This window comes from Podarcis raffonei, chromosome 2, assembly GCF_027172205.1.
Source record: "Podarcis raffonei isolate rPodRaf1 chromosome 2, rPodRaf1.pri, whole genome shotgun sequence".
Lineage (NCBI taxonomy): Eukaryota > Metazoa > Chordata > Lepidosauria > Squamata > Lacertidae > Podarcis > Podarcis raffonei.
The window spans coordinates 28,632,729-28,657,923 of NC_070603.1; the positions used below are offsets into that span (position 1 = coordinate 28,632,729).

General features: G+C 44.2%; 1 protein-coding gene and 1 long non-coding RNA gene across 3 annotated transcripts in view; both read left to right on the plus strand.

Annotated features, from left to right (window-relative positions):
- The window catches only part of TTYH2 (tweety family member 2), an 82,840-nt gene extending 64,014 nt beyond the window's left edge, over positions 1 to 18,826 (plus strand). Inside the window, exons 7-14 of one of the 2 annotated variants that reach the window (XM_053375450.1) lie at positions 260 to 329; positions 2,353 to 2,408; positions 3,125 to 3,217; positions 4,479 to 4,571; positions 4,696 to 4,838; positions 5,316 to 5,501; positions 9,558 to 9,636; positions 16,878 to 18,826. In XM_053375450.1, the coding sequence (XP_053231425.1) occupies positions 260 to 329; positions 2,353 to 2,408; positions 3,125 to 3,217; positions 4,479 to 4,571; positions 4,696 to 4,838; positions 5,316 to 5,501; positions 9,558 to 9,636; positions 16,878 to 16,958 (801 nt within the window). In that variant the 3' untranslated portion in view covers positions 16,959 to 18,826. The remainder of the gene's footprint in view (positions 1 to 259; positions 330 to 2,352; positions 2,409 to 3,124; positions 3,218 to 4,478; positions 4,572 to 4,695; positions 4,839 to 5,315; positions 5,502 to 9,557; positions 9,637 to 16,877) is intronic. The other variant, XM_053375449.1, reaches the window with a different exon arrangement.
- A 358-nt stretch (positions 18,827 to 19,184) lies between these two features.
- LOC128407285 (uncharacterized) lies at positions 19,185 to 20,771 on the plus strand. The gene is made up of 2 exons (XR_008328756.1): positions 19,185 to 19,291; positions 19,356 to 20,771. It is a non-coding gene; the product is annotated as an uncharacterized LOC128407285 (long non-coding RNA).
- The last annotated feature ends 4,424 nt before the right edge of the window (positions 20,772 to 25,195 follow it).

Consider the following 25,195-nt stretch of genomic DNA (forward strand, 5'->3'; position numbering starts at 1 on the left):
AACTGGATCATGTAGATCAGTGGTTCTCAACCTGTGGGTCTTCAGATGTTGTTGGACATCATCCCTGAGCTCTTGCCTTGCTAGCTAGGGGTGATGGGAGTTGTAGTTCAACAACATCTGGGGACCCAAGAAAGGCTGATGTAGATGTTCTTCCACTGAGCTACAACCCTTCCTCCCCACCCAACCAGGTGTATGGCCTCCTCAAGTCATACTTCCAGCCATCACAGTGCCCCTCTTTTTAAAACTCTGTCTCTCATAGGGTACCAGTGACTTCTGCATGGCTCCAGATAAGTTCATCATGAACATGACGCAAAGCGACCTCAGTGCAGGTGAGATTCCTTTGCCGTTTGGGTGGCGTGGGCGATGCCTCGATTGGGACAGAAGTTGGGTAAAGCACAACAAACATTGCCGTTTGTCTCGCCTGACCCTGTTCCTGCTCTCAGATAGGCATTGCTGTCCACAGGGTATCCTTAGGGTGAACAGCTGCAGACTCGGATCGAGGGAGGCCGCCATACCTGTCTGAACAAAGGGCATCCAAGGTCACACTTGTGCTTGTATTGGAACAGACTTTTGGCTTTTAAAATATTCATAATAATAAAAATAATTTATTATTTATACCCTGCCCAACTGGCTGGGTTTCCCCAGCCACTCTGGGCGGCTTCCAACAGAATATTAAAATACAATAACCTATTAAACATTAAAAGCTTCCCTAAACAGGGCTGCCTTCAGATGTCTTCTAAAAGTCTGGTAGTTGTTGTTCTCTTTGACATCTGGTGGGAGGGCGTTCCACAGGGCGGGTGCCACTACCAAGAAGGCCCTCTGCCTGGTTCCCTGTAACTTGGCTTCTCGCAGTGAGGGAACTGCCAGAAGGCCCTTGGCGCTAGACCTCAGTGTCCGGGCAGAACGATGGGGGTGGAGACGCTCCTTCAGATATACTGGACTGAGGCTGTTTAGGGTTTTAAAGGTCAGCACCAACACTTTGAATTGTGCTCGGAAACGTACTGGGAGCCAGTGTAGGTCTTTCAGACTGGTGTTGTGGTCTCGGCGGCTGCTCCCAGTCACCAGTCTAGCTTTTAAAATATTCAGCTTAGTTCAGGAAGGAAGCTCCAATCCCTGGACCTCCAGGGACATAGTAGCTTTATTTTCGTAGCTGATAAAACATGCCAGGGCTGTCAAAACCTCCCCAGTTGCCTCTGGCCCACAATAAATGCGGAATCTGTCTCTTTGCAATCAGAAGTGGACATGAAACGAGAACCAAGGAGCATGTTGTGGCCTGTCAACACTTCTAAGACTCTCAATGCATCTGTCTCTCTCCTTGGTGGTTGGGATATTTTGAAACAAGTTCCTTTCATGTAAAATCCAAATAATAAATTACACAGTTTGGGCAGTTTTGAATAAACCTGAGCTTTGATTGCAGTGTTTGGAAGTTTTGTTGGGATTTTGCTTAAATGTTTTGCATAAATTTGGAGTGATGAAGAAGAGGTGGAATGATGGTCTGTTACGTAGTGGTACAAAAACGTTGTATAGGCCATTTATTGCTCTTGGACACTGTGTCAAAAGCTCTCTTGTGTTGTATTTGCTGAAGACTTGTTGTTTTTCAGAAATTGTGGGCACAACTTCACTCCAATCCCCCCGCCTTTTTAGGACAAAACTACACATGCGGGGGGGGGGCATTTACATGAGAAAATCAGTGCAAGAAGCATTAACATCCCACCCCCACCCCTTTGCCAATTATGCTCTGCAAATGACACAGTCAGACTAATGGGTAGACAGGCATTCAGGGAACTACATTTGTTAGCATAATGTTCAGTATAACTGTTTTTTAACTGTTACACTTTTTAATTTGCTTGTTTTATTACATATTTTAATTAAGGGCGTTTTAATGCCCCAGTGGATTTGTTGCTGTGTATTATAATTACGCATTGATTTTTATAGTTGTAAACTGCTTAGAAGCCATTTTGGCATATTAAGCAGTATACAAACTAATAAACAGTAAGAAATAATAGTCGCCCGTAATTAAAGCTGGAATTCTTACAGAATCATGCCTCCATAGCAAATTCTGTGCTGTGGGGCACCAGGAATAGGCACATCCTGGCCTTGTTTTCCTTTGTATCCTGGGCTTGGCAGCTCTTTAGGCAGACCCAAGGCTTTCTTGCAGCACCTCCCTTCGAAACAGTATTATGCAGAGTCAGTGTTGTGAAAGGGAGACAATTCTTTATGGCTCTATCTGAGCCACAAGAGGGTTTGTTGCGTTCCAAGCAGGCAGATTCTCAGATAGGAGATGTGCCTAAGTTGGGTTGGGCTAACAGGGGTGCCACTGTCCCATTGACCTATGGACCCTCTTCTTTGCAGAGATTGTACGGTACTACCTGTATTGCAGCCAGAGTCTGACCAACCCCTTCCAGCAGGTAAGAAATGTGGGTACCCTGATGATAGGAACTCCCTGATAGTATGTCTTCAGTCTGCCTGTAGTGGAAAGATCTAACAGACTTAAATTACAGGAGGGTGGACTGTAGTTGAACATTGGAAGGAAACTTCCTTGGCAGTAAGAGTAGTTTGGCAATGGAACCAATTATCTAGAGGGGTAACCATGCAGAGGCTGATTGAGGCTGCTCTTAACTCTAGATTTCCTGCATTGAGCTAGATAGCCCACAGGGCTTCCTTCCAACTTTGCAAGAGATAGATGCACCCTCATTCTATGAATGAACTTCCCATCGCATCGGAAGCTAAGTTTTGCGGAGTGGGGAGTTAGATTTATGGGTGCCACACCTCTCCAATAAAAGGAGTTTTCCTTGCCTGAACTTGGGAATTGCCTCACAAGTTCAATCCCTGTTGTGGAACCTAGGGCTTCCCTAAATCTGGTAATCTTCGTGGAGAAGAGGAAAAGGAGAAGCCATAGAATGCTTCTAAGAGCCCATAGGTCGAACCACCCAGACTTCGCAGCGGGTTGGGGTGTGGAAGAGAGAGGCTAAAGTTTTGCCATGTAAGGACAGGGGGCTGACTGCCTCCCAGAATTTGGAAGAGGCTGGTTGTGTCGACTTGTAAAGCGGTGAAGACTTTGAACTTGTGGCCCTTTGTGTGAAAGCTTGGCTCATGCATTTTGTACTGCATTCCCTCTTTGCAGGCCTTGACCATCTACCAGCGTTCTCTCACGACCATGCAGATCCAGGTCCAAGGCCTCATGCAGTTTGCTCTCCCTCTTTTCCCTACAGCCGAGGTAAACAGCACAGGGCTGGGTTGTCTTAACGAATCAGGGCTGCGCTAAGCCATTTTGTGGAGCCTTCCATGTCAACGTATATTGCGTAGAACTGGGCTGAAGCAGATTTGTACTTTCCGTGTGCGAGATTAGTTCTTGGCAAGGACCGGGCTGGCAATGTGGGAAGGGGGGGGGGGACACAAATTTAACATGGAGGTTGTTAGTTTGGCTCGAGGGTATGGCAAGCGACAGAAAAGATGTTGAATGTAGGGCAAAAAGGTTGAGACAAGAGGCAAGTGGAGAGTGTATTAACTTACAGTCTGTGTGTGTGGTTTGGGAGCTGCACGGCCAGAGAAAAAACAATGCTGTCCAGGGTTGTAAAGACTGCAGAGAGAATAACTGGGTGCACTCTTACCACCTTAGATCAAATCTATGCTGTCAGGTGCCATAAGAAAGCTGCATAGATAGCGCAGGATAGTACGCACCCCGAAAATGATCTCTTTCAGCTTCTGGAAGAAGGTATAGGGTTATAAAGACCAGGACTAGCCGCCTGAGAAACAGTTTCTACCCAAATTTAATTCTGGTTTTAAATGCAGTATAAGGAGTCTCTATAGTATATTGTATTTAAAAATGGGGTTTCAGAGTTTTTAGGAGTTTTTGAATGTCTTATGTAGATTTTTCAGTTTCATTGTTCTGTATGGGACAATGACAATAAAGATATCGTATCGTATCGAGTGCTCTGGGCAACAGCTGGAAGCCATTTTCAGAACACAGAGGAACAGCAGAGCAGCAAGAATCAGTCAAGCTAGGAGCAACCTGATCACTGCTCAGCACCTCTTGAACAAGTCATAACCAGGGGAATACATTTAGGAACTAATGGTTGCAGTTTTGTTTCTGAACCAGGTAAACTTCCTAGTTGCCTTCCAGACCAGGGTTCCAGCCTGATGGTTTTTGACACAAGACACAAGCCCTGTTCAAGCGTTTCCCCTCACACAAATAAGTTGCGTGAAAAGAAGAGCGGGGGTTGTTCCTACCGGACCCATTCACCCACCCACGGTCCATCTGTTATGGAGGTGTGTGTGTGTGTGTAGAAAGGAGCCTTGCACACAGTTAGAAGGGACCAGTTTGGGGCTCCCCCTTCCGGCCCTGCATTTTGGGAAGTTTATCCAGCTTCATAGGGCTGCTAGGCCATGTTGCAGCTTCACGGTACCCATGCTCCTTTTCCTGCCGCAAATATGTCTTCCTCCTCCTCCTCCTCGCCAACCCCCCCCCCTTGCTGCAGAGAGATCTGCTCGGCATACAGCAGCTACTGAACAAATCAGAGGGCAGCCTCCACCAGCTGACCGCCATGTTGGACTGCCGGGGCTTACACAAGGTGAGCAGCGCAAGGCATGGCTTGCTGGGAGGTGTGGAGGAGGCAGTGTTGTGTGGATTGGGGCCTGTTGGCACACAAGGAATTGAGACGTTTCCCCTCCCTTCTTCCCCTCCTCAAATTAAAGGACTACCTGGATGCCTTGATTGGGATCTGCTACGATGGGGTGGAAGGCTTGCTGTACCTCATTCTTTTCTCCCTCTTGGCTGCCGTGTCCTTCTCCACCGTCATCTGTGCCGTGCCGCGTGCCTGGAAGCATTTAGCCAGCAGGTAAAATGGAAGAGGGTCTGCCAGGAGCACACATGGGTATGCTGGAGACAGAATTGCTCGTTGCAGATGGTGATTTTAAATGGGGATGAATGCAGTGGCAACAATGGGTGCTGTCGCTCTGTATGCTTTCTGCCTCTAAGCCAGGAACTGTATAACCAGGATCATGGGCTTTGTTCTCTCCCTCACCACAAGTTGGAGCTGTGCAGATTTGATGGTTCCTGTCAAAGAGCCTGCAGAGGCATCCCAGGTACCACCCGATGAAGCAGGAGTAGAGAACCTTTGGGGATTTCCAGATGTTGCTAGACTGCAATTCATGTCTTCTTGACCATTGGCCGTTCTGAATGGGTCAGGTGTGAGCCCAGCAACATCTGAAGGTCCACAGGTGTCTACAACTCATGTCTTCTTGACCATTGGCCAGTAGAGGTTGAGTTGGTGCCTCAGTCCGGTGTTAATTTATTCCCTTTTCCTTCTGACTAGGGACCGGGATTATGACGACATAGATGAAGAAGACCCCTTCAATCCGCAGGCCCGACGAATTGCTGCCCACAACCCCAGCCGGGGGCAGCTCCGTAGTTTCTGCAGCTACAGTAGCAGCCTGGGTAGCCAGACCAGCCTGCAGCCTCCAGCACAGACCATCTCCAATGCGCCAGTATCAGAGTACATGTGAGTACAAGATGCCTGTGGTACCAAACATCAGCACTGAGGCTCCTGTCTGGGTCTGTAGAATTCTCAAGGTGACAACAGGGATTGGCTAACCTTTTCGGGTAGTCCAGTATGCTCAGGAGTGCCTTCCATCCTCTGTTCTCCATCCTTCAATACCATCTGTCCCTGCTGGGATTCATGCTGACATTTCATATTTGCTTCCATCTTTCCATCCCTCTTTTGAGAACTGCTGTGTTTCTCCATCACACCCTCTCGACAGCTGGCAACCCAGTAGCCCTTCTAGACTTGATCCCTTGGACAGATGTTCCCAACCTCCCAATGGGTGAGCCGTCTTTGGCTCACTTAAAGATACAGAGAAACAAAAGCCTTGCTTTTTGGAAGAAGTGTTTTTAAAAAGAAGCCTATAGACACAGACCCTGAAATGCTAATGCAGTCGTACCTTGGATCATAAATGCCTTGGTACTTTGTGGCTCCCAAACGCCACAAACCCAGAATTGATTGTTCCAGTTTGCGAACGTTCTTTGGAACCCGAACGTCCAATGGGGCTTCCGCAGCTTCCGATTGGCTGCAGGAACTTCCTGCAGCCAATCAGAAGCTGCACTTTGGTTTCCAAATGTTTAGGACAAGCATCCCCAAACTCGGCCCTCCAGATGTTTTGGGACTACAACTCCCATCATCCCTAGTTAACAGAACCAGTGGACAGGGATGATGGGAGTTGTAGTCCCAAAACATCTGGAGGGCCGAGTTTGGGGGTGCCTGGTTTAATGGACTCCTGGAACGGATTCTGTTCAACTTCCAAGGTACGACTGTATCTAGAGAAGATTTGATTTAACACAGTTTCTTATCTTCTGTACTGTGTTAGCTTCTAAGTTTGCATCCTCTTTTACCATGATATGGTCTTTTTTCCCACTTACTTTTATTTTTGGAAGTTAGTCATCCAGCAAGCGAGAAACATGTGGCTTCTCTGTTTCAAAACAGCTCGATTTGAGGTGAGGAGCCTTGCCCACTTATCTCCTCCTTGCTTCTTCCGCCTGATTCATTTGTTTTCCTCAGTTTTCATTCCTGGTAGATTGGAAGGAGATGATGAAGGAATGACAGTAAATGAGGTTCAGGTTCATACTTTGCAAAAGAAGGCACGCATGACTACTCCCAGCCTTTCCATGCACCTCTGGTAATGTTTAGTTAAAACAACATGTATCCTGGTACCATTTTTCTGTCCTCAGAGGGCAGTAGCCAGCGAAGTGTTGTTTGGGTGCAGGAACCCTGAGGACATCTTTAGCTAAACATTACAAAGAGGGAAGGCATGGGTTGGCAGTCATTTGGACCTCCAGTCAGCTGTTGAAGCTTTATTATTAGAGTTGTATACTGGCAATCTTTTCCCATCATTAGACAGATCTAATGCTGGATTGCCTTAACCTGAGTTGCTCTTGTTTTGAAGGAGGGGGAAAACAGTCCTGCTAGAATGGCTATTTGAAAAGTTTTAGAAGAGCGTCTGTTTTCCTAGATGGAAGAGTATGTGTTACCTGCATTTTCCACCGTGTCTCAAAACACGCATTGCATCTAGTATTTATATATTTTATTCCTTTCTAAATAATGAATGATGTCACATGACTGAAGAAGCCTCCGTCACTCTTTCTTACAGGAAAGGGAAGCAGGGAGATCAGCTGTCTGGCCACTTCCTTGGTCTTGGCACTCAAAAGTACCTGAGCCAGGAGTGTTGCTACAGCGGGGAGCAAAGGCCCAGAATGATTTTGGGAGAGAATGAATTGGTAGGGTGATCTGGGTTTACTAGGCAGGATAATAATTTAAGTAACCGTAAATTATTTTGAGAGGCAATGAATGGGAGCAGTCGATGGGTAATTGAGCTGATAGGGAGCACGATCTGTTGCGAAGTTAATTGAGGGTAAATGAATTGAAGAGGAACTAATTTGGGGTGACTTGGGGTGGGGTGAAAATTAATTGGAAAGATTTGCCTGGAAGGGCAAATTTGCTTGCCTTCTGTGACGTTTAATTCTACATTTGCATCTGTGCATATAAATTAGCTTACGCAAATTTGTAGCTTTGGGCCCGTGCCTTGAATCTTTTAAGTGCCTAGCAATGCCCCAGGCCTGAGATGAGCAGCACCCAAATGAGCCACAACTTTCGAGCCAACATTGGAGCCTGGCAGGGGAGGTCATTGTACAACCCCTGGAAAGATCCCCACTCATTTTCATAGCTCCAAGTTTAGGAGGAAGGCTGAGGCTTGTCTCTGCTCACCGGATGACAGCAACACACTTGTCACGACGAGTGCAGTTAGTGAAAAAGTGGAAAGATCATTAAAGTCCAGTTGAAGTTGCAGATGTGAATCTTTAATTTAAAATAAAGTACACGTTTCGGAACAACGTTTTAAGTGTTTGCTAGTTTTGGAACAATTGTGCCAAAATGCTTCCTTGTTGCATGTGCCCAGTGCTTCTTGGGGGGGGGGAAGAAAGAGATTTTTATTTCCTGCACGTGTGTCCCAAATAAGAACCCCAATAAGCAGTCCTTAGCCAGCTGTTCCACATCTGGGACAAGTGGGAGCTGATTCACGCGCCCTGTTTCTAGCATGCAACAACACTAAGTCCTTGCATGGAACATTCCCTCCTAAGACTTACCTTACCTCTTGTAAGTCTCCATGTACAAGGAGATAGGAACCGGGGGACAAGGTTTTCAAACAAGTAGTTTCCCTATGGGCGTTCAGAGATCGGTACAGTCTCGTGAATGGACTGTGGCACAATAGTGCATGCATAGCTGCATGTGGTAGAATCGCTCGTGTACTGCCTCCTGAGCTGCTGGCTTGTTTTGATTAAATCTTCATCAGGTTAGCACAGAGTTACCATTCCTTCTCTTTGCTTGGATAAGACTTGAGAATTGCTAGGCCCAGAGGTGGGCAGGAAGTGGATTGCATCCCATTTTCATCTATCGCTGGCTGACTTCTATTAGACCGACGAAAGTGTGTTTCCTCCTGTCATGTGGAGAGAAAAACACACACACCTGCTCTAGTCTCGCAGCTCTTGCTAGCCTGCTCCTCACCTCTGCCAGCATCCCTCACTGAGGTAAACGGGTACCTCTAGAAAATGGAGGAGCTGCTTGCCAGCATGACTCCTTTCTGCTTCATAAGTTCCACCTATAAAGGGCAGAGCTGTGGAAAGATCCAGGTATTGTGTCGGCTGGTCCATTCCTCCATTCCTCACTCCTTGTTGTGGTTTGAGATAAAGTAAAAGGGAAGATATTAGTCTTCTAGAAATTATAGAGGTCAACTGACTGAAATTCCCAGGTGTCAAAAAGGGTTATTTATGTATGCCACTACTGCAGCCCATGTTTTGTTAGGCCAAAAATGGAAAACAAGCGAGGTCCCAAACAAAAAAGAGTGGCAACTTCAGTTGACAGAATATGTGAAGCTTGCAGACTTAACATATAGAATAAGAGAACATAGAAGAACATACGTTTAGAGAAGATTGGAAAATGCTTATTGAGTATATGGGAAATAACTGTGTGCCGCTGAAAACGCTGGCAGCACTAAGATAAATTCAACAGTGCAAATAAGTTACGGTGGATGCAATAATGGAATACTGAATGGTATAGTTTCTGTAAAATATGCAGGGATTTATGATATGTAAAATGAACTGTGGAAAGAGAAGATGGGAAGTCACTGATATTTTAAGGATGTAAATATGAGTAGTTTAAATTGTAAAACAGAAAATTTAATAAAAATTTATGTACAAAAAAGAAATAAATAAATATAGAGGTCAACCCAACAGACTGTGGCTGACGTTCTGCCACCTCTGCACCAGGCCAGCAACATTTTTTTTAGTTGAATAGATTGTCTCTGTTTCAAAGAACAGGATTGGCATTATTAAAACTAGCATTATTAAATTGGCGTCTCTTCTTTCCCGTCTTCCTCCTCTGTCCCCTACCCACAACTCGAGTTGGTTGCTTGTGTAGGAATGTAACAGGGATTGTTTCCTAGCCGCAGGCTCAGAACGGAGTTCGTTTCAACAGACTGCCCTCCTGATCTTAACTCCTCTCTACCTGCAGGAACCAAGCTGTGCTCTTTGGTGGGAACCCACGCTATGAAAACGTCCCACTGATTGGAAGAGGATCGCCTCCCCCCACGGTACGGTGGGCGTCAGAGGCCAAATCATTTTTATAACAGACCCTCTTTTTTATTATCATTTCCTCTGCTTTTACTAACCTCTCTATATTAAAATGCATTTTTGAAAAATAATTTTTTTAAATAAAACAAAAACCCGGCCCGGGACGAGAAAGCCTCCTGCTTTTTGTCAAACGCCAAAATAGTTTTGTTTCTGATGCTAGAGATGAGGAAAAGAAGCCCAGGGGGGAAACTCCCCTGAATGCACACCTTTCAGGGGAAAAAGACGGTCCTTAACCCAGAGATTCATATCTGCTGGAAGGTGAAAACTGCTGCAAGAAGTCCTGCTTTTTTCTTGTTCCCACAGCCGTTTTAGCGCTCTCACCTTTTGGCAACACAGGGTGCAGTCCATTGAGACTGCATCCTTGCAGGCTAAGCTATGGGCAGCTTTGTAGCAATAGGGCAGAGAGCAACTCTGTGTTATAGTACTGGTACTTCGCAGCCCATGGTGTGAGGTTATATCCTGCAAACGTTTGCCGGTTTTGCCAATAGATGTCTATGACTTTGCATTACCTTTTCTATGTGTTGTATATATTAGCATGTGACACAGTGCCATAAAAAAAATAATCCCTGTGTGCATTTAAAATTGTGTTCAACTGCTCAAGTTCTCACCATCTAGAACAGGCATCCCCAACCTTTGGCCCTCCAGATGTTTTGGCCTACAACTCCCATGATGCCTAGCTAACAGGACCGGTGGTCAGGGATGATGGGAATTGTAGCCCAAAATATCTGGAGGGCCAAAGGTTGGGGATGCCTGATCTAGAAGATGAGTATATACTCTTTGCTTGCTTTTTTCCTCCTTTTTTGTTTTTTAATAATCCTTCCATGTTTTTCTGCAAACTTGCTTCACTCTTAAGCAAAAGCTCTTTATTAAGTTTGGCATAACGTTCCTTTGAAACACATCTTGCCTGCTAACTTTTGCTTTGTTTTTGCATCTCCTGTTTTGGAGCTATGTTGCCCTTCAAGAGTAAGTTGCTTATCTGTTTTCTGTTTGTATCTTTTCTTGGTTTTGGGGCTGGAGTTGGCTTATTTTCCCTGCCTGGTGATTTCCCGTCACTTCCCTGCGTGCTGTACGTTTCCCCTGACCCTCATAAACATGGGAACCTCCAGAATTCAAAGTGTTCCTGTAGTCTTTTGATTTGCAGTAGGTGTGCTTAGTTTAGTGGATTCCATTGGATAAAACTGGAGGTTTTCCCCAGAATGGGATAATGCAAAAATCAAAGCTTGGTAGGCACCCAGAATTTCAGGCTGCTAGGGTTGAGATTTTGCATTACTGAGGCCTGCTGCTTACCATACTTCTCCGTCTATAAGACGCCCCCATGTATAAGACGCGCCCATATTTTTGGAGACTCAAATTTAAGAAAATGGGGGGAGATGGCACAGAGTTGTTGAGTTTTTTGGGCGGGGATTACCCAGGGTGGTTGAACTTTTTTTAGGGAGAATTGCCTCAACTGCACACATCGCAAAATCCACCTCCTGTCTGTCCCTTCGCCGGCAGAAGCTGCCAATCACCTGCCCAACTGCCGGAGCGTCAGCCAATCAACACCACCCATTGATGCAGCCACCAATAACACGCACAACAGCTGCTGACAGCTGCGGCAGCAACCAATCAAACGCCCTCCCTGTGCACTGTCCATGTATAAGATGACCCCCACTTTTTAGCATGATTTTTAAAGAAAAAAACATAGTCTTATACACGGAAAAGTACAGTATATTTGGGGAATGGTGTAGTAATTAGAGCAGGCATAGGCAAACTCGGCCCTCCAGATGTTTTTGGGACTACAACTCCCACCATCCCTAGCTAACAGGACCAGTGGTCAGGGATGATGGGAGTTGTAGTCCCAAAACATCTGGAGGGCCGAGTTTGCCTATGCCTGAATTAGAGCATTTAAAAAAAAAACAAAAACAAAACCCTTTGATTAGTTTACAGGTCACATGATCCTCAACTCTCGGCATGCTGAGAACCTGTGAAGTGAATAGGGTTGGTTGTTGTTGTTTTGGAATAAACATTTGCCTAGCAAATGCTGCTTTAAATAGACAATTAGTAGAAGCTCTTCAAATATGATACAATGAAACATCAGTGCTGCAGTTTCATTCTGCTTTACCCAGCTAGGGATTGCCCCTTGTGCTTCGTAGACCAATTCCCATGGAGTTTGCTCATGCTAATCTATTGCACAAAAGGCGGGGGGGGGGAGAGAGTCATGACACCTTAGAAGACCAAAAGATTTATCATGGCTTAAGTTTTTTGCAGACAAAAGTGGGGTAGAAGGGATGAAAAATGTTAAAAGGCAGGTTCTTGCATGAAGCTGCCATGTTAGAGTTCATTGGCAGGTTTGATGGCAGCAGAACGGGGCTCAATGGGGATTGGGAATGGCTTGCTCACTTACAGAAAGCAATAATCTTTCCTTACATGTTTTATGTGCATTATTCATCATCACTTAGGAGTCGATCCTCCTTACTCTGCATCTTAGACTCCTTTGACTGAATTTCCTTTGCAAGTCATGCTCATAATGTGGCACTCGCATTGCATGCATCCCTTGGACCTCTCTGGCTTCACTTTGAAATAACAACTTCCCGCCATCACCACCCTCTGCCTGCCAAATGAGGACAGAACTTTGTGCATGTGATAAAGCGGGCTCTGTCCCACAAGGGCTTTTGCCACTGGGAATCTGTTGGCCTTCAAGGTGCTGCAAGACACTCTCTTTTTTTCCTTGTGCAAACAGTGTCCTGCCTCTTTCTGAGTTAAAGAGCTCAATTTAGAACAGAAAGGGAGGGGGAAATTGGGAAGTCCCATTTTCAAGCAAAGCGAAAGGCACCTGGGGGCACCAAACACCTGCTCTTATGCTATCTAGACCAGGGTTTCCCAAACTTGGGTCTCCAGCTGTTTTTGGACTACATTTCCCATCATCCCTGACCACTGGTCCTGCTACCTAGGGATGATGGGAGTTGTAGTCCAAAAACAGCTGGAGACCCAACTTGGGAAACTATGAATTAGATGTACATATTGGCCAATTAGAGAAGGAATTGCATTCTAACTATAAAATCGCCACTGGAATAACTCCAAAGTAAAAAAAAAAAAAAAAAAAACATGCATCAGTAAAACAGTGTGCCTTCATTTAACAAAATTAGACAATTACCCTTTGGGCTTATTTTGCATCATCCAGTAACTCAGTTTAGAGCATTGCTGCAAATTATATTTTTGATGCAAGCAGGACACTGAGCCTCTTTGATAAGAGGTGTTCAACCAGCCACTCCAGAACATCATTATTTCATTCACCCCAAATGTGAATAAATCAGTGATCGGGGACCGGCGGCTCTCCCATTTAATTTCATTTTTTCATTTCACTTTTAATCTGTATACCGCCTTTCTATATTACTATACACCAGGTGGTTTACAAGCTGAAGAAACAACAAAGATCACATGCACCTTATAACAATCTGATCCAATACGAAATTGTCGTGATAGAAACATAACTTTCAAATAAACAACTTGTATCAAATGAAGTAATGTTCAACCATCCATCAGAATAGAACAGTGCAAAATAAAATAAAATATCAGGAAGTAATAATTAAACAAACTCACTCTTAACAATTGCAATAAATAATTTCTAAACCGTAATCAGTAAAAAATAACAGCAAGTCACAGTGCATAAAATAACACCGTTCAAACTGAGAAGCAAAGACACAAAACTTATTGAAAAAATATCCCTGAACTCCTTTCTTCACAACTGCTTCTGCTGTTCCTAAAGTCTTGGTCTGGGAAAGCTCCATGTGTACCTTCATCAGTAGGTGGGAACTGAGACCCTGGGCTATGCATCAGGACTGCCACCCTGATGGTAATTCAAAAAGAGCAGAAGAGCTGCACTTAGAATACAAGCGTCCGCAACATCCATTTTTTTAATCCTAAGTGACAATTCTTCCTTCTTTTTACGGGAACTATTTTTAAATCGGGTGTTTAAACATTGGGACTCTGCTGTTGCAGAGGCTGGAGTTGCAGAAGCTCAAGGGTGATGATGAAACTATAAGTGCAGTCGGATTAATTCAAAGCCCTCCCCCCCACACTCTGAACAGCCCAATTTAAATGGAATTTAAATCCCCCAAGGAAAGGCTTTTGAGCTTTTTTGAGCCGCAGAAAAATAAGACTGTGAATCGTTTTCCTTAATGCTGTGATTTGGAAGACGCTCTTTTCCCTCAACACACATTTTTCAGACCTGACACCTAAAACAAAAAGCAAAAAAAACCCACCTAGCTGTTTTCCTTAAACTTATACTTCCAATAATACCAGAAGTACAGGAACCCTGTCCCACAAAATAGATGGGTGAGATGCCCACATTGGTTTATCCTGTTTATTAAACAAAACTTAACCGTGTGGCTCTGGAGCTGCCTTTGCAAAGTTCTTGAGAGGGTTTTGGGTTTTTTTTCATAGGAAAGCTCAAAATGTGGCTTTATACACTGAAGACTGGTGAGATGTCACGAGTTTTCTGCTTTTCAAGCTTTAAAAACCAAAATATTGAAATGAAGGCCCAACCTCCCTAAACCACCACTAGCGCATTAAGAATAAATGCACGAGTGGTTGTATTGGGTTATAAACATCAGCTACAAAGCTGGGAAAGCACTAGTGGCAAGCCCAAAATAGAAAAATGGTGAGTAGAAGTGGGACTCTAGAAACAAAAAGCTCTCAGAAAAAATCCTTAGGTTCCTCAGTTAAATTAAACTGGATCTCACTGCATTTTCCTGGCCATTGGGTGAGAATGGCTGCTTCAAGAACCTGGAGTTTTTGTCCTCCTTTTTTTTTTTTGCCACCATAAATTTGCCTCAAACGTTCTCTTCAGGAATATTTAGAAATAGACATTTTTTGAAAATGAGAGGAGTGTGGGAAGAGGGCGAAGTTATGGATGATGCTTGCCTAAACAGTGGCAATTTGCCTCTTGACTTTTAACCACATTCCAGAAGCTAATGGCAGTGGATACTGTAGATAAGAGAAGAAATCCACTGCAGGCCCTTGCGGTTTATTTGCAATTGTGTATCCTCCACTCCTTCGAGCAGCTGAGGGGTCCTCTGATCATGGTTCTCTCTCCTCACCCCACAAATAAATAAATAAAAGTTGCGGTTTTATCCTTGCAACAACAACCTTGTGAGCTAGGCTTTGAAAGAGAAGAATACTTGCCTGTGTCTTTTTATGGGACTGCTTCCTAGCAGTTTGAGCCCGGGTCTTCCTGATCCAAACCCATCAGTTGATTCCCTAAAACCACACTGGCTGCTGGGTACTAACATCCCTGCAACAGAAGCAGCATCTTGGGAGTACATGGAGGGCTCACCCAACGCACATGGAACTGCAGCGTATTTATTGGGGGGGACTGAGGTTCAGTTCTCTGGAAATGACCATAGAATAGTTTCTACCTGTAATAAGCTTATATAGGATGGGGTAGACCAGCAGTTCTCAACTTGTGGGTCCCCAGATGTTGTTAGATTACAACTCCCATCATCCCTGAGTTCTGGCCTTGCTAGCTAGGGGTGATGGGAGTTGTAGTTCAACAACATCTGGGGACCCACGGGTTGAGAAAGGCTGGGGTAGACAGAAGGCAGGCTTCAGGCCATCAGTGGACCACTGACTGATGCCCATCAGGCTGTCTTGTCACCTACTGGTTGCTAAGTACAGTATTTTTCCATGTATAACACACACCCTCTTTTTGGGGACTCCAGTTTTAGAAAATGGGGGCAGATGGCGGAGAGTTGTTGAGCTTTTTTGGAAGAGAATTGCCCCCAGAGCTGTTGAGCTTTTTAGGGGGAGAATTGCCCCCAGAGTTGTCAAACTTTTGGGGGAGAGAATGCCCACAGTTATTGAGGTTTTTTGGGGGGGGGGAGTGCCAAAAAACATTCACCCGACTGATGATAAACGCTACCAAACACACACACAGAAGAAGCAACAGAGTGTCTGCCTTCAAGCCAACAGCAGCCAGCATTCACACACCCAAATGCCGCAGCAACAGCCAGTCCACAGTATCGCTTGCAGCAGACTCCATTCTCAAACCCAATTGCAGCTGACAATCTGCAGCTTGCATCTGCAACCAGTCACCAGCCCCCCAAAAATCACTACCCGTGTATAAGACTACCCACCCATTTTTAACATTCTTTGACAGTTAAAAAAAAACCTTGTCTAATACACGGAAAAGTACAGTATCTTGTGCTAGGTAGACCTTGGTCCAAAACACAAAGGTAGCACTCATCCTCTTAAGCAAGAGTGCATACTGGCACTCACCTGGCACAGGTTACTTATGCCTTAACTATTAAAAGATCCTGAGTATGCAGCCTTGCTTTTTAATTTTGACATACATTGACAGACTACTGGGATTCTAGTAAAATGAAGTAGGAGGCCTCAGTTTGTACTACAAAGAGTACAAGCCTGAATCTTAATGGGGGTTGTATCCAGCGAAGTCATCCTGCTAACAGCGGAAGGACTTCTACCTGTGGAACAGGACTTCCTGTCTTCACCCCCATGTCCTTGCCCCGCCAACACCGCCACCACCCGATCTGCTCCAGAGGGTTGGAAGAACTCACAGAAAAGATTTTAAGATTAGGAGGCATCATTTTCATCTGTAGTTGGAGGAAGGAATTCACTGTGACAATTTAAAAAAAAGGGGGTGTCAGTAGCAGGAATTTACCCAAACAAAATAAAACCGCTATAGTGAGCAGATGAATTTTGTTCCATGTTTCTCAAAACTTTCAGAACAGATGGTGGTCCTCTCTGCCCCCTGTTTTGCCTGTAACTCTTGGGTGGAGAAAACATAGGTCCTTATTTTAAGCGGGATGTTTCGTGTGCTTCCACTTCCCCCGACTATCCTGCTTTCTTTTCCAAATAACACCAGGTCCATTCCCCCTTGCTAGCATTTCGCTCTTTTTTTCTGGGTGCCTTTCTATTGCCGCCTCATTTCACTCCACCCGCTGCCAATGGTTAGGATGTTGTTTTCTAGCCACAGGAGACCTAGCGTGAAGCACAACGTAGCTTCCAAGAGCCGAGTCCTGGACTGTTTTTGCAGCATCCCATGTTCTTTCTGCAGGACTTCTTATTTAAAATAATAATAATAATAATAATGGTGGGGATGGGGAGGATGGTCATCTCATAGTCTTTGTCAGTATGATCCTAAGCCGGTGTTGAGAACTGCAAGATGCATAATTCCTGTCCCCCTTCTCTCTCCTCTCCCTAGTATTCTCCAAGTATGCGAGCCACCTATCTATCGGTTAATGATGATCACAGGCGACAGCACGGCCCCCAATTTCCAGCCTAGCACTCACCTTGTAGACAAAAGCCCACAACATACGATGTTGCTATAGTGGAAAACCCAGTGACAACTTGAAGGCGCACGGACTGCAGGGAAATAGAATTGCCTCCGCAGGGATGCAGAAGGGCTCTCTGAGAGGGAGTCGGCTGAAGAAGACACCCGCTGGCACTACGGATATAACTTTCCAGGGATTATCCCAGGTGCTCGACCGACAGCCTTTTCTCTCTCACAACGTTTAGTCTTCCTCTCTCGCACACACAGGATGGTACCCGGTGCTTCCATCCTTCGAGTGAACTGCTCCGAAGTCTCCTCCTTGACTCCGCCATTTCCTCCCGATCCCTTCCTGCCACCAGTGCATTGCCCTCCCCAAACCTATTTTTTTTGGGGGGACGGGGGAGAGACGGGGTGAAATTAGGGTTTGGACTGTCGGAAGTTTATGCATAGGCTTTCCCTCTGCACCAACTTGAGGGCTGGGTTTCCCCCCCCCCCCATCATTGATGGTGTGGTTCGGGCTTCCTTTTTGATTTTGTTTGTTTGTTTTATTAGGAGCAAATAACAAAGACCAGTACACTGTACAAGTAAAACAGAACACTGATTCGTGGTGTACAGTGATCTAAGGGAGGTGGGCTGCTTTCCACGAAAGAAAAATGCACCCCACTCTTTGGAGTCAAATGCAATACCAACCGCTAGAGCGAATTTTCTTTTTTCCTCTAGAGAGGTCTCTGCACACACAAAAAGCCTATTTCTGGCTGCTACTTCATCATCTTCATCATTGCCCTTTTCATAGCACCTGTTTGGTGTAGAATGGTACGAGATCCACACTCCGTATTCTCCCTTTGTCATCGGTTATTAGAATTAACATGCAGTTCAGCCAACATTACTTCAATGGCCTCAGGTATTATTTAGAACAAACTGGGTTTGTTTTGTTCTTTTATGCATTTTGTTTGTTCTTCGTATTACAATAATTATTGTTATTTCCAGTGTTTTTATATCGGCTATCCAAAGAGCATAACCTCTTTTTATCTCTCTCTCTTTTTTTGTCTTTTAAAAGATTTTTTTATTAATTACATGTGAGGTGAGTTATTTTTTATTATGTTGAATAATTTACAAATTTCTGTTTTTAGCACTGATTTTTCTTAATCAAATGCCATTGCCCATGCAGGGGAAAACTTTGACATATTCAAGCATTATTTTCTCTCAGTATGCTGGGGCGGGGCAGGGTGAATAAAAATAACAATGAAAATTGGGTTGGTATGTAATAGGGAGAAATTGCTCTAACCATTGCCATGAAGGTGCTGCTGACAGACAGTGTCTTAGTACAATTTCCCTTGAGAGTAATGTCTCATCTATTTTCCTCCAGTCGTGGATTGTGGTACACCTACTGTCTTTAGAGACTCTTGAAAGCTATCGATGCTAATCGAGGGAGTCCTTTTAAACTAGAACTGGTGCTCATCACTGCAGCGATTGTAGCACAACTTTGGCTGCCAATAGAAATGGAACATGGTTTTCCATATCCACCCAGTACTGAAGAGAGGAATTCTCTTCTACCCTTCTTCTGTGTCTGTGTGCGTGTCTCTGAGTTAAGTCCAGCTCATGGGCATAGCCAGGGTTTATGTTGGGGCGGGCAGGACACCCAGCTGTCATCGCCCTCTGTCTAGCATATTTCAGAATGAAATGTCTCAACAACAGCTGTTTTAAATGGCTTTCTTTCTGACCTCAAGTGCTCAGAAAAATCTGTCAAAAATCTTCAGTCATTTGAAAACTAGGAACTTAAATGAAAAATTATCGTCAGGGAGTGCTTTTCATGCAATATATTTTGCAAAATTACAAAGGGCACATCTTTTTTTCTTTCATCTTTTAAAAAAAAAATTAAACTAAAACAAGTTTTATTGGACTGGCTGAAAACTTTTTCAGCACTTCCTTCTCAAATTTCTCCCACTCAGTTTTTCTGTGCATGCTCAGTAAGCCCAGCCCATTGAGACGCTCCACTGTCCATCGTTGACCTTAACCAGGTCTTTACTCTCCACAGGGTACTGAATGAATGGCTGAGCAAGAGCCTTTTTCATGGTATAAGAGTAAAAGATTTCCACCTCTTTTACTAGGTCCGCTGTGTTCAGCTCTTTTAACTGCTCTTTGCTGAGTTACTTCTCCTTCCGCATGGTGTACCACAGCTCAGCTTCGGAGTTGAAATCTTGCAACTTATAAAAACTAAAACTTACTGTACTTTTCCGTGTAACGCTGGCCACGACCCGGAAGCTATACACCGGCTCCCTCGACCAATAAAGTGAGATGAATGCCGCAACCCCAGAGTCGGCCACAACTGGACATAATGGTCAGGGGTCCCTTTACCCAAGGTTGTTGAGCTTTTTTTAGGAGGGAATGCCAAAAATCGCTCACACGCAGCAAAATCTGCCTCTCGTCTGTCCACCCTATGCACTACCTATGTATAAGACGACACCCCCCCCCCCACTTTTTAGCATGATTTTTAAAGAAAAAACCTAGTCTTATACACGGAAAAGTACAGTACTTTTAGCTAAGTATTTTTATTTACTTACTTGATTCGGGGCAGGCAGCTGGCACACACACACACACACACACACACACATACACACACACACCGCCCCCCTGGCTATGCCCATGGTCCAGCTGGCAATGGAGGAATTTCTGGGGGGTGGGAAGAGAATCTCAAGTAAGTCTAAACGAATGAGTGGAATGTCATTTCATTTCCAGGGCATCCTTTTACTCAGGGGTAGTCAGTGTGTTGCCCTCTTGATGCTGTTGGAATTGCATCTCCCACCACCCTTGTAGATTCTCCTTCCTTGGAAGTTTTTTAGCAGAGGTTGGGTGGCTATCTGCCATAGATGCTTTAGCTGAGATTCCTGCATTGTGGTGGGTTGGGCTAAAGGACCCTTGTGTGTCTCCTCCAACTCTTACACTTCTATGATTCTATCCCTGACCCTTGGGCCAATCTCACTGGGGCTGGTGGGAGCTGATTTCAACAACGTCTGGGAGATACTACGACTACGTTGGCCACTCCTGCCTTACAGGTCTGGTTTCAGCTTTTCCCAAAATCCCTTTTAACTCTCCCCTCCCTCCTTCCACTGGCGAGGTCGGATTTGCTTAGGCAGATTTCCCAACGAAACGCTCCGCGTTTTGTACCTTGGTGTCGCAGGGACAGAAAGCAATACATAAACCCTTCTCGTGGGAAAACACAAATGTGCATCAGTTAACCCACCAAAGCACAACAACTAAAAATGAAAAGGCCAGAAAGCATTTGTCCAACCTGGACACTTCTCATGATTTCCCTTGAGTAATGCCTCGTCCACTTTTCTTCAGCAGTGGGCAGGATTGCAAGGGAGACTTTTCAAGCAGCATCAGCCTGGCTGAGTAGCATTTGGGCGGCACAGAAATGCTTCTGCCCAACCACTGCCCACGATCTAAGAGTGCTAAAAACTGCAGAGGTACAAAAAGTTGCCCTCCTAAGCATACACAGAGGTTTTAATTACTTGACAGCAACGACTCACTGTGTCTTTTATCAAGGATAACTTGTACATATCATGTATGGCAACATAATTTATACATTCATCTTATCTGTGGCTGTGTACAACTTAAGGCATGGGGCGGGGAGAACCCTGGTTTTACGCTGTTAATTGTCTCATTGTAACGATGCCGTTCAGTACTTTTTTAAATAAAAAAGAACGCATGCGAGCTAACCTCATCTTGGGCTCCTTTTGGAGCTATGCCTGATTTGTATGTACTGACTGGGAAACGAATAATAAACACTTGTACTAAAATAAAAATAAAAAAGACCTTCCGCTGCCTGTGTTTTCAACAGAGTCCTTTGCCCCTCCGGTACAGAGCCATGCGCCTGCAATTAGCTGTTATTAGATTTGTCTCTGGCAGGGACAATTTCATGGGTTCAAAGGCCTGAGTAAATTGGGTACCATTTGGCTTCATGAAACTCGCCCATGTTCTCAAACTTGACAAGCTCCGGGGGGGAGATTCCGTTCAAGGTCACGGGGAAATACAATGAGAGCCTGTGGTTGTGCAGATTACTGGAGATTGCGGGTTGAATTGTACAGCAAACAACAGAATATAGCTCTTTCTTTCGCACAAAGTAATGGTGTTTGCACACCCTCTGACATTTCTCCAATGAAAATAAAGGCATCTCCTCCAACATTTCTCCAGTGAAAATAGGCTCGTCCTAAAGAAAAGCGGGACATTCTGGGATCAAATCAGAAACCAGAACGGCTTCTGTAAATCTGGGACTGTCCCTGGAAAATAGAGGCACTTATAATAGGGTCTGGATTTGGTGACTTTCATCCATGCCTTCATAATAGTGAGGCTTTACAGTTTTGCTTCACATAGGATGAGTTGCTGCAGAACGCAGCCAGTGGCACAGCTAGGTAATTTAAGACCCTGGACTTAATGGTCTTACGGGGGAGGCAGAGGATTTAGACAGTATTATTTCAGTTGTGGAGCACACAATTTACATACCTCTCCCCTGCTCCACATTTCATGTTTTACGCATCTTTTTTTTAATTGCTTTTTGTTGAGTTTTAAATTGGTTATTCATATACATATTCCATTCACTCTTTAACATGTATTGTACACATATAAAAGCCAAACAATAACAATATTTTTGCACAAGTGACTTCCCACCACCTTCTGTCTTCTTTCTCTTTTCAAATGTGTTGTTTTTACTTATTGCTTTTCTAATACATAATAATATATCTTCTCTATCTGATCTTTACTTTGCAAAATTTAGTCGAAACATATCAAGGGTTTTATTTGAGAACAATGTTTTCCCAGATAATCTTCTACACATTCCCAATCCTTTTCAAGTTTTTGGTTTGTTTGGTTCCTCATTGCCTCTGTCATTCTTGTCAATTCCGAATACTCATACAATTTAGTTCTTCCTTTGTTGGTGTCCTATCCCCCTTCCAATTTCTAGCAATTAACATTCTTGCTGCTGTTGCAGCATATAGGAACACCCTTTATTTATCATTTGAAGTATCAATTGCCATAATGCCTAGAAGAAAAGCTTCAGGTTTCTCCTCAAAAGTTTGTCTGAACTTTTTTTTAATTCATCATAGACAGTGTTCCAGAATTTTTTCATTTTGCCACAACCCCACCACATGTGATACATCATTCCTTCCCCTTGATTACACCTCCAGCATAGATTTGACTTTGATTTACATATTTTGGCATATTTGCTGGGGGTCATGTACCACCTATATAGCATTTTCATGAAGTTTTTATTTTATTATTGTGTAACAGGCCGTGAATTTTAAATCTTTTTGCTATAGTGTTTCCCAATTCTCCATCTGTATGGAGTTCCATGCTTTACATCTGTGTCTGCCTTCATGATATATGAGAGCAAAAAACCAAATAGAACAATTTCCCGCCCCTGACTTCAAAAAAATGAAATAAATGTGTTGAGCATGTGCAGCTTGGCATTTTAAATTCATAGCTCGAACCGTTATGGCTACAGAAATGGAAGGAAATGTTCTTCTGCTGCCCCGATGCTAAAAATCATTTACTTGGAGTAAGTACCATTTTGCCGCAGAAAAGGTTAATGCATTTTTAGAGTAAAAAATAATAAAATGAGCATATGTAAACATGTACATACTCAGCAGCCACCCCCTGACTATAAAATGTGTTGTTTTAAAAAGTGCCACGTGTCACATCCAACTTCCAAAAAGCGTTCGAAAACCGATGCAGTTACTTCTGGGCTTTCGGCGTTCGAAGATCAAAACATTCCAACTTCAAGAACCGAGGTACCACTGTAATCAATTTGGGGCTGTGAAAAGGCCCCATGAATATCTGTTTCCATTGTCTCTTTCATGGACTTGGTATGTTATACAGTTGGCAGCGTCCCATGAATTTTTATTTTTATTTTCTGGATTATTCCATTTCAGGCTGTGAGGAAGCATGCATCTTTTGAATGCTTCTCCAAGAGGAAAAAATAAGTGTGCATCAGTTAGAATTTGGAGAAAAATCATTCTACTGAAGGAATGAGGGACAGCAGCAGGAGGGTATTGTAGGAGTCGGGCAAGTGTTCAATTTAAATCCATTGTGCAATAACTGTGGCAGTCACAGTGCCTAGCTGCTGTCTTCAGAACTACTGGAAAATGTTATAGGAAACACTTGGACGCATTCCAAGGTTTGCCTCTGAGATTTAGAGAAGAGTGCCACCTCACGGCCAGAGCTGCCCTTGCAACAAACAAGCAAATCACAGTGCATGTATCCTATAAGACAGCATCCATGATGGTACAGTGTAATAATAATAATAATAATAATAATAATAATAATAATAATAATAATAATTTTATTAGTTCTACCATGCCCATCTGCCTGGGTTTCCCCAGCCACTCTGGGCAGCTTCCAACAGAATATTAAAAGCAAAATAAAACTTCAAACATTAAACACTTCCCTAAACAGGGCTGCCTTCAGATGTCTTCTTAATATCAGATGGTTGTTTATTTCTTTGACATCTGATGGGAGGGCGTTCCACAGGGTGGGCGCCACTACCAAGAAGGCCCTCTGCCTGGTTCCGTGTAACTTCGCTTCTCGCAGTGAGGGAACCACCAGAAGGCCCTTGGAAGCTGGATCTCAGTGTCTGGGCAGAATGATGGGGGTGGAGACGCTCCTTCAAGTATACTGGGCCCAGGCCATTTAGAGCTTTAAAGGTCAGCACCAACACTTTGAATTGTGTTCGGAAATGTGCTGGGAGCCGATGAAGATCCTTTAGGACCTGTGTTAGATTTTCTCAGCAGCCACTCCCAGTTACCACTCTAACTGCCGCAATTCATCTGCTCTTTCAATGGCTCTTGGATCTTAGCTCACAGCTGGAACATGCTGAAGCATTACAAATGTTAATCACAAGAGCTTTAAAGGGCATTAAACATCAACAAATCTAAAACCACCAACTGGTGATGCATATTTCAGACTGCTGGTGAAGCCAAATTATTATAATTTCTTTTGGGGGGGAGGGAATCTGATAAATGCTGCTTCCCAGGGCCTGGTAGCAAAACTAGGAGCCAAAAAAACAACTACAAGCTGCCTATTGTCACCTATTGATATCCTTTCAACTGTGCAATGCTTTGCTTGCTGTTTCCTAGGATTTTTTCCTACATTACTGCTGCATGGAACATAGTCCTCTTCATTCAAGTCTACTTTAAGGTTACTGCACTTCCCCAGCACTCAAATCTCAAATTGTTTTTGTTGAGCACACATCTCTCTCCTCTCTCCAGGGCCCATTGTGACTTGAAAGCATTTTCTGGAATGTGATTCTGCCTGTGTCATAGACATGAATTTGGTCATACTAGTGACATCACCAATAAGCGACCCAGCTCTACTCCATCAGGCTTCTGCCATGCTGTGACCCTTAACACCAGCACATAGTACCAAACTAGACACTATGAGTTGTATCCAATGCTAGTCCTATGCAGAGTAGACCCGCTGAAGTTAATGGAACCGAATGGTTTAGGTTTCAATGAGTTTACTCTTGAGTAGGATGAGCATTGGCTACAACCCTATGGTGCTCATGCTTTTTAAAAACCTTGCTTAAATTGACAATTTATTTTGAAGAAAAAACAGCTGCATGGCCCCCATAGGGAACGTACTGTATTAATGGATTGCGGCTGAGCACCAGTTTCCTGCTGAAAATCCGCCTCCTGATATCTCCTGAGGTGGTGTTTAGTGCAAAACATGTTTTGGAGCAAATAGGAGCAATTTTTGGCACAATATCCCATTCCGGGCCAGGAACAGGGCTACTGAGGCTCCACATCTGCTCTCTTCACAATAAATATGGCCATCCAAGGAATGTTGGAGGGCGTCATAGATTTGTAGAGTTGGAAGAGACCCTGAGGATCATCTAGTCCAATCCCCCTGCAATGCAGGAATATCAACTAAGCATCCATGGCAGATGGACACCCAACCACTGCTTTAAAAACTCCAGTGTCTGAGAGTCCACAACCTCCCAAGGGAATCAGGTCCACTATCTTACTGTCAGAAAGTTCTTCCTGATGTTTAATCGGAATCTCCCTTATTGTAACTTGAAACAATTAGTATGAATCCTACCCACCCCACCCTCCACCAAAAGCAGGAGAAAACAAACTTGCTCCATCTTCCATGTGACGGTCCTTTAGATATTTGAAGATGGCTATCATGTCTCTTCTCAGTCTCCTCTTTCCCAGACTAAACATACTCAGCTCCCTCAACCGTTCCTCATAAGGCTT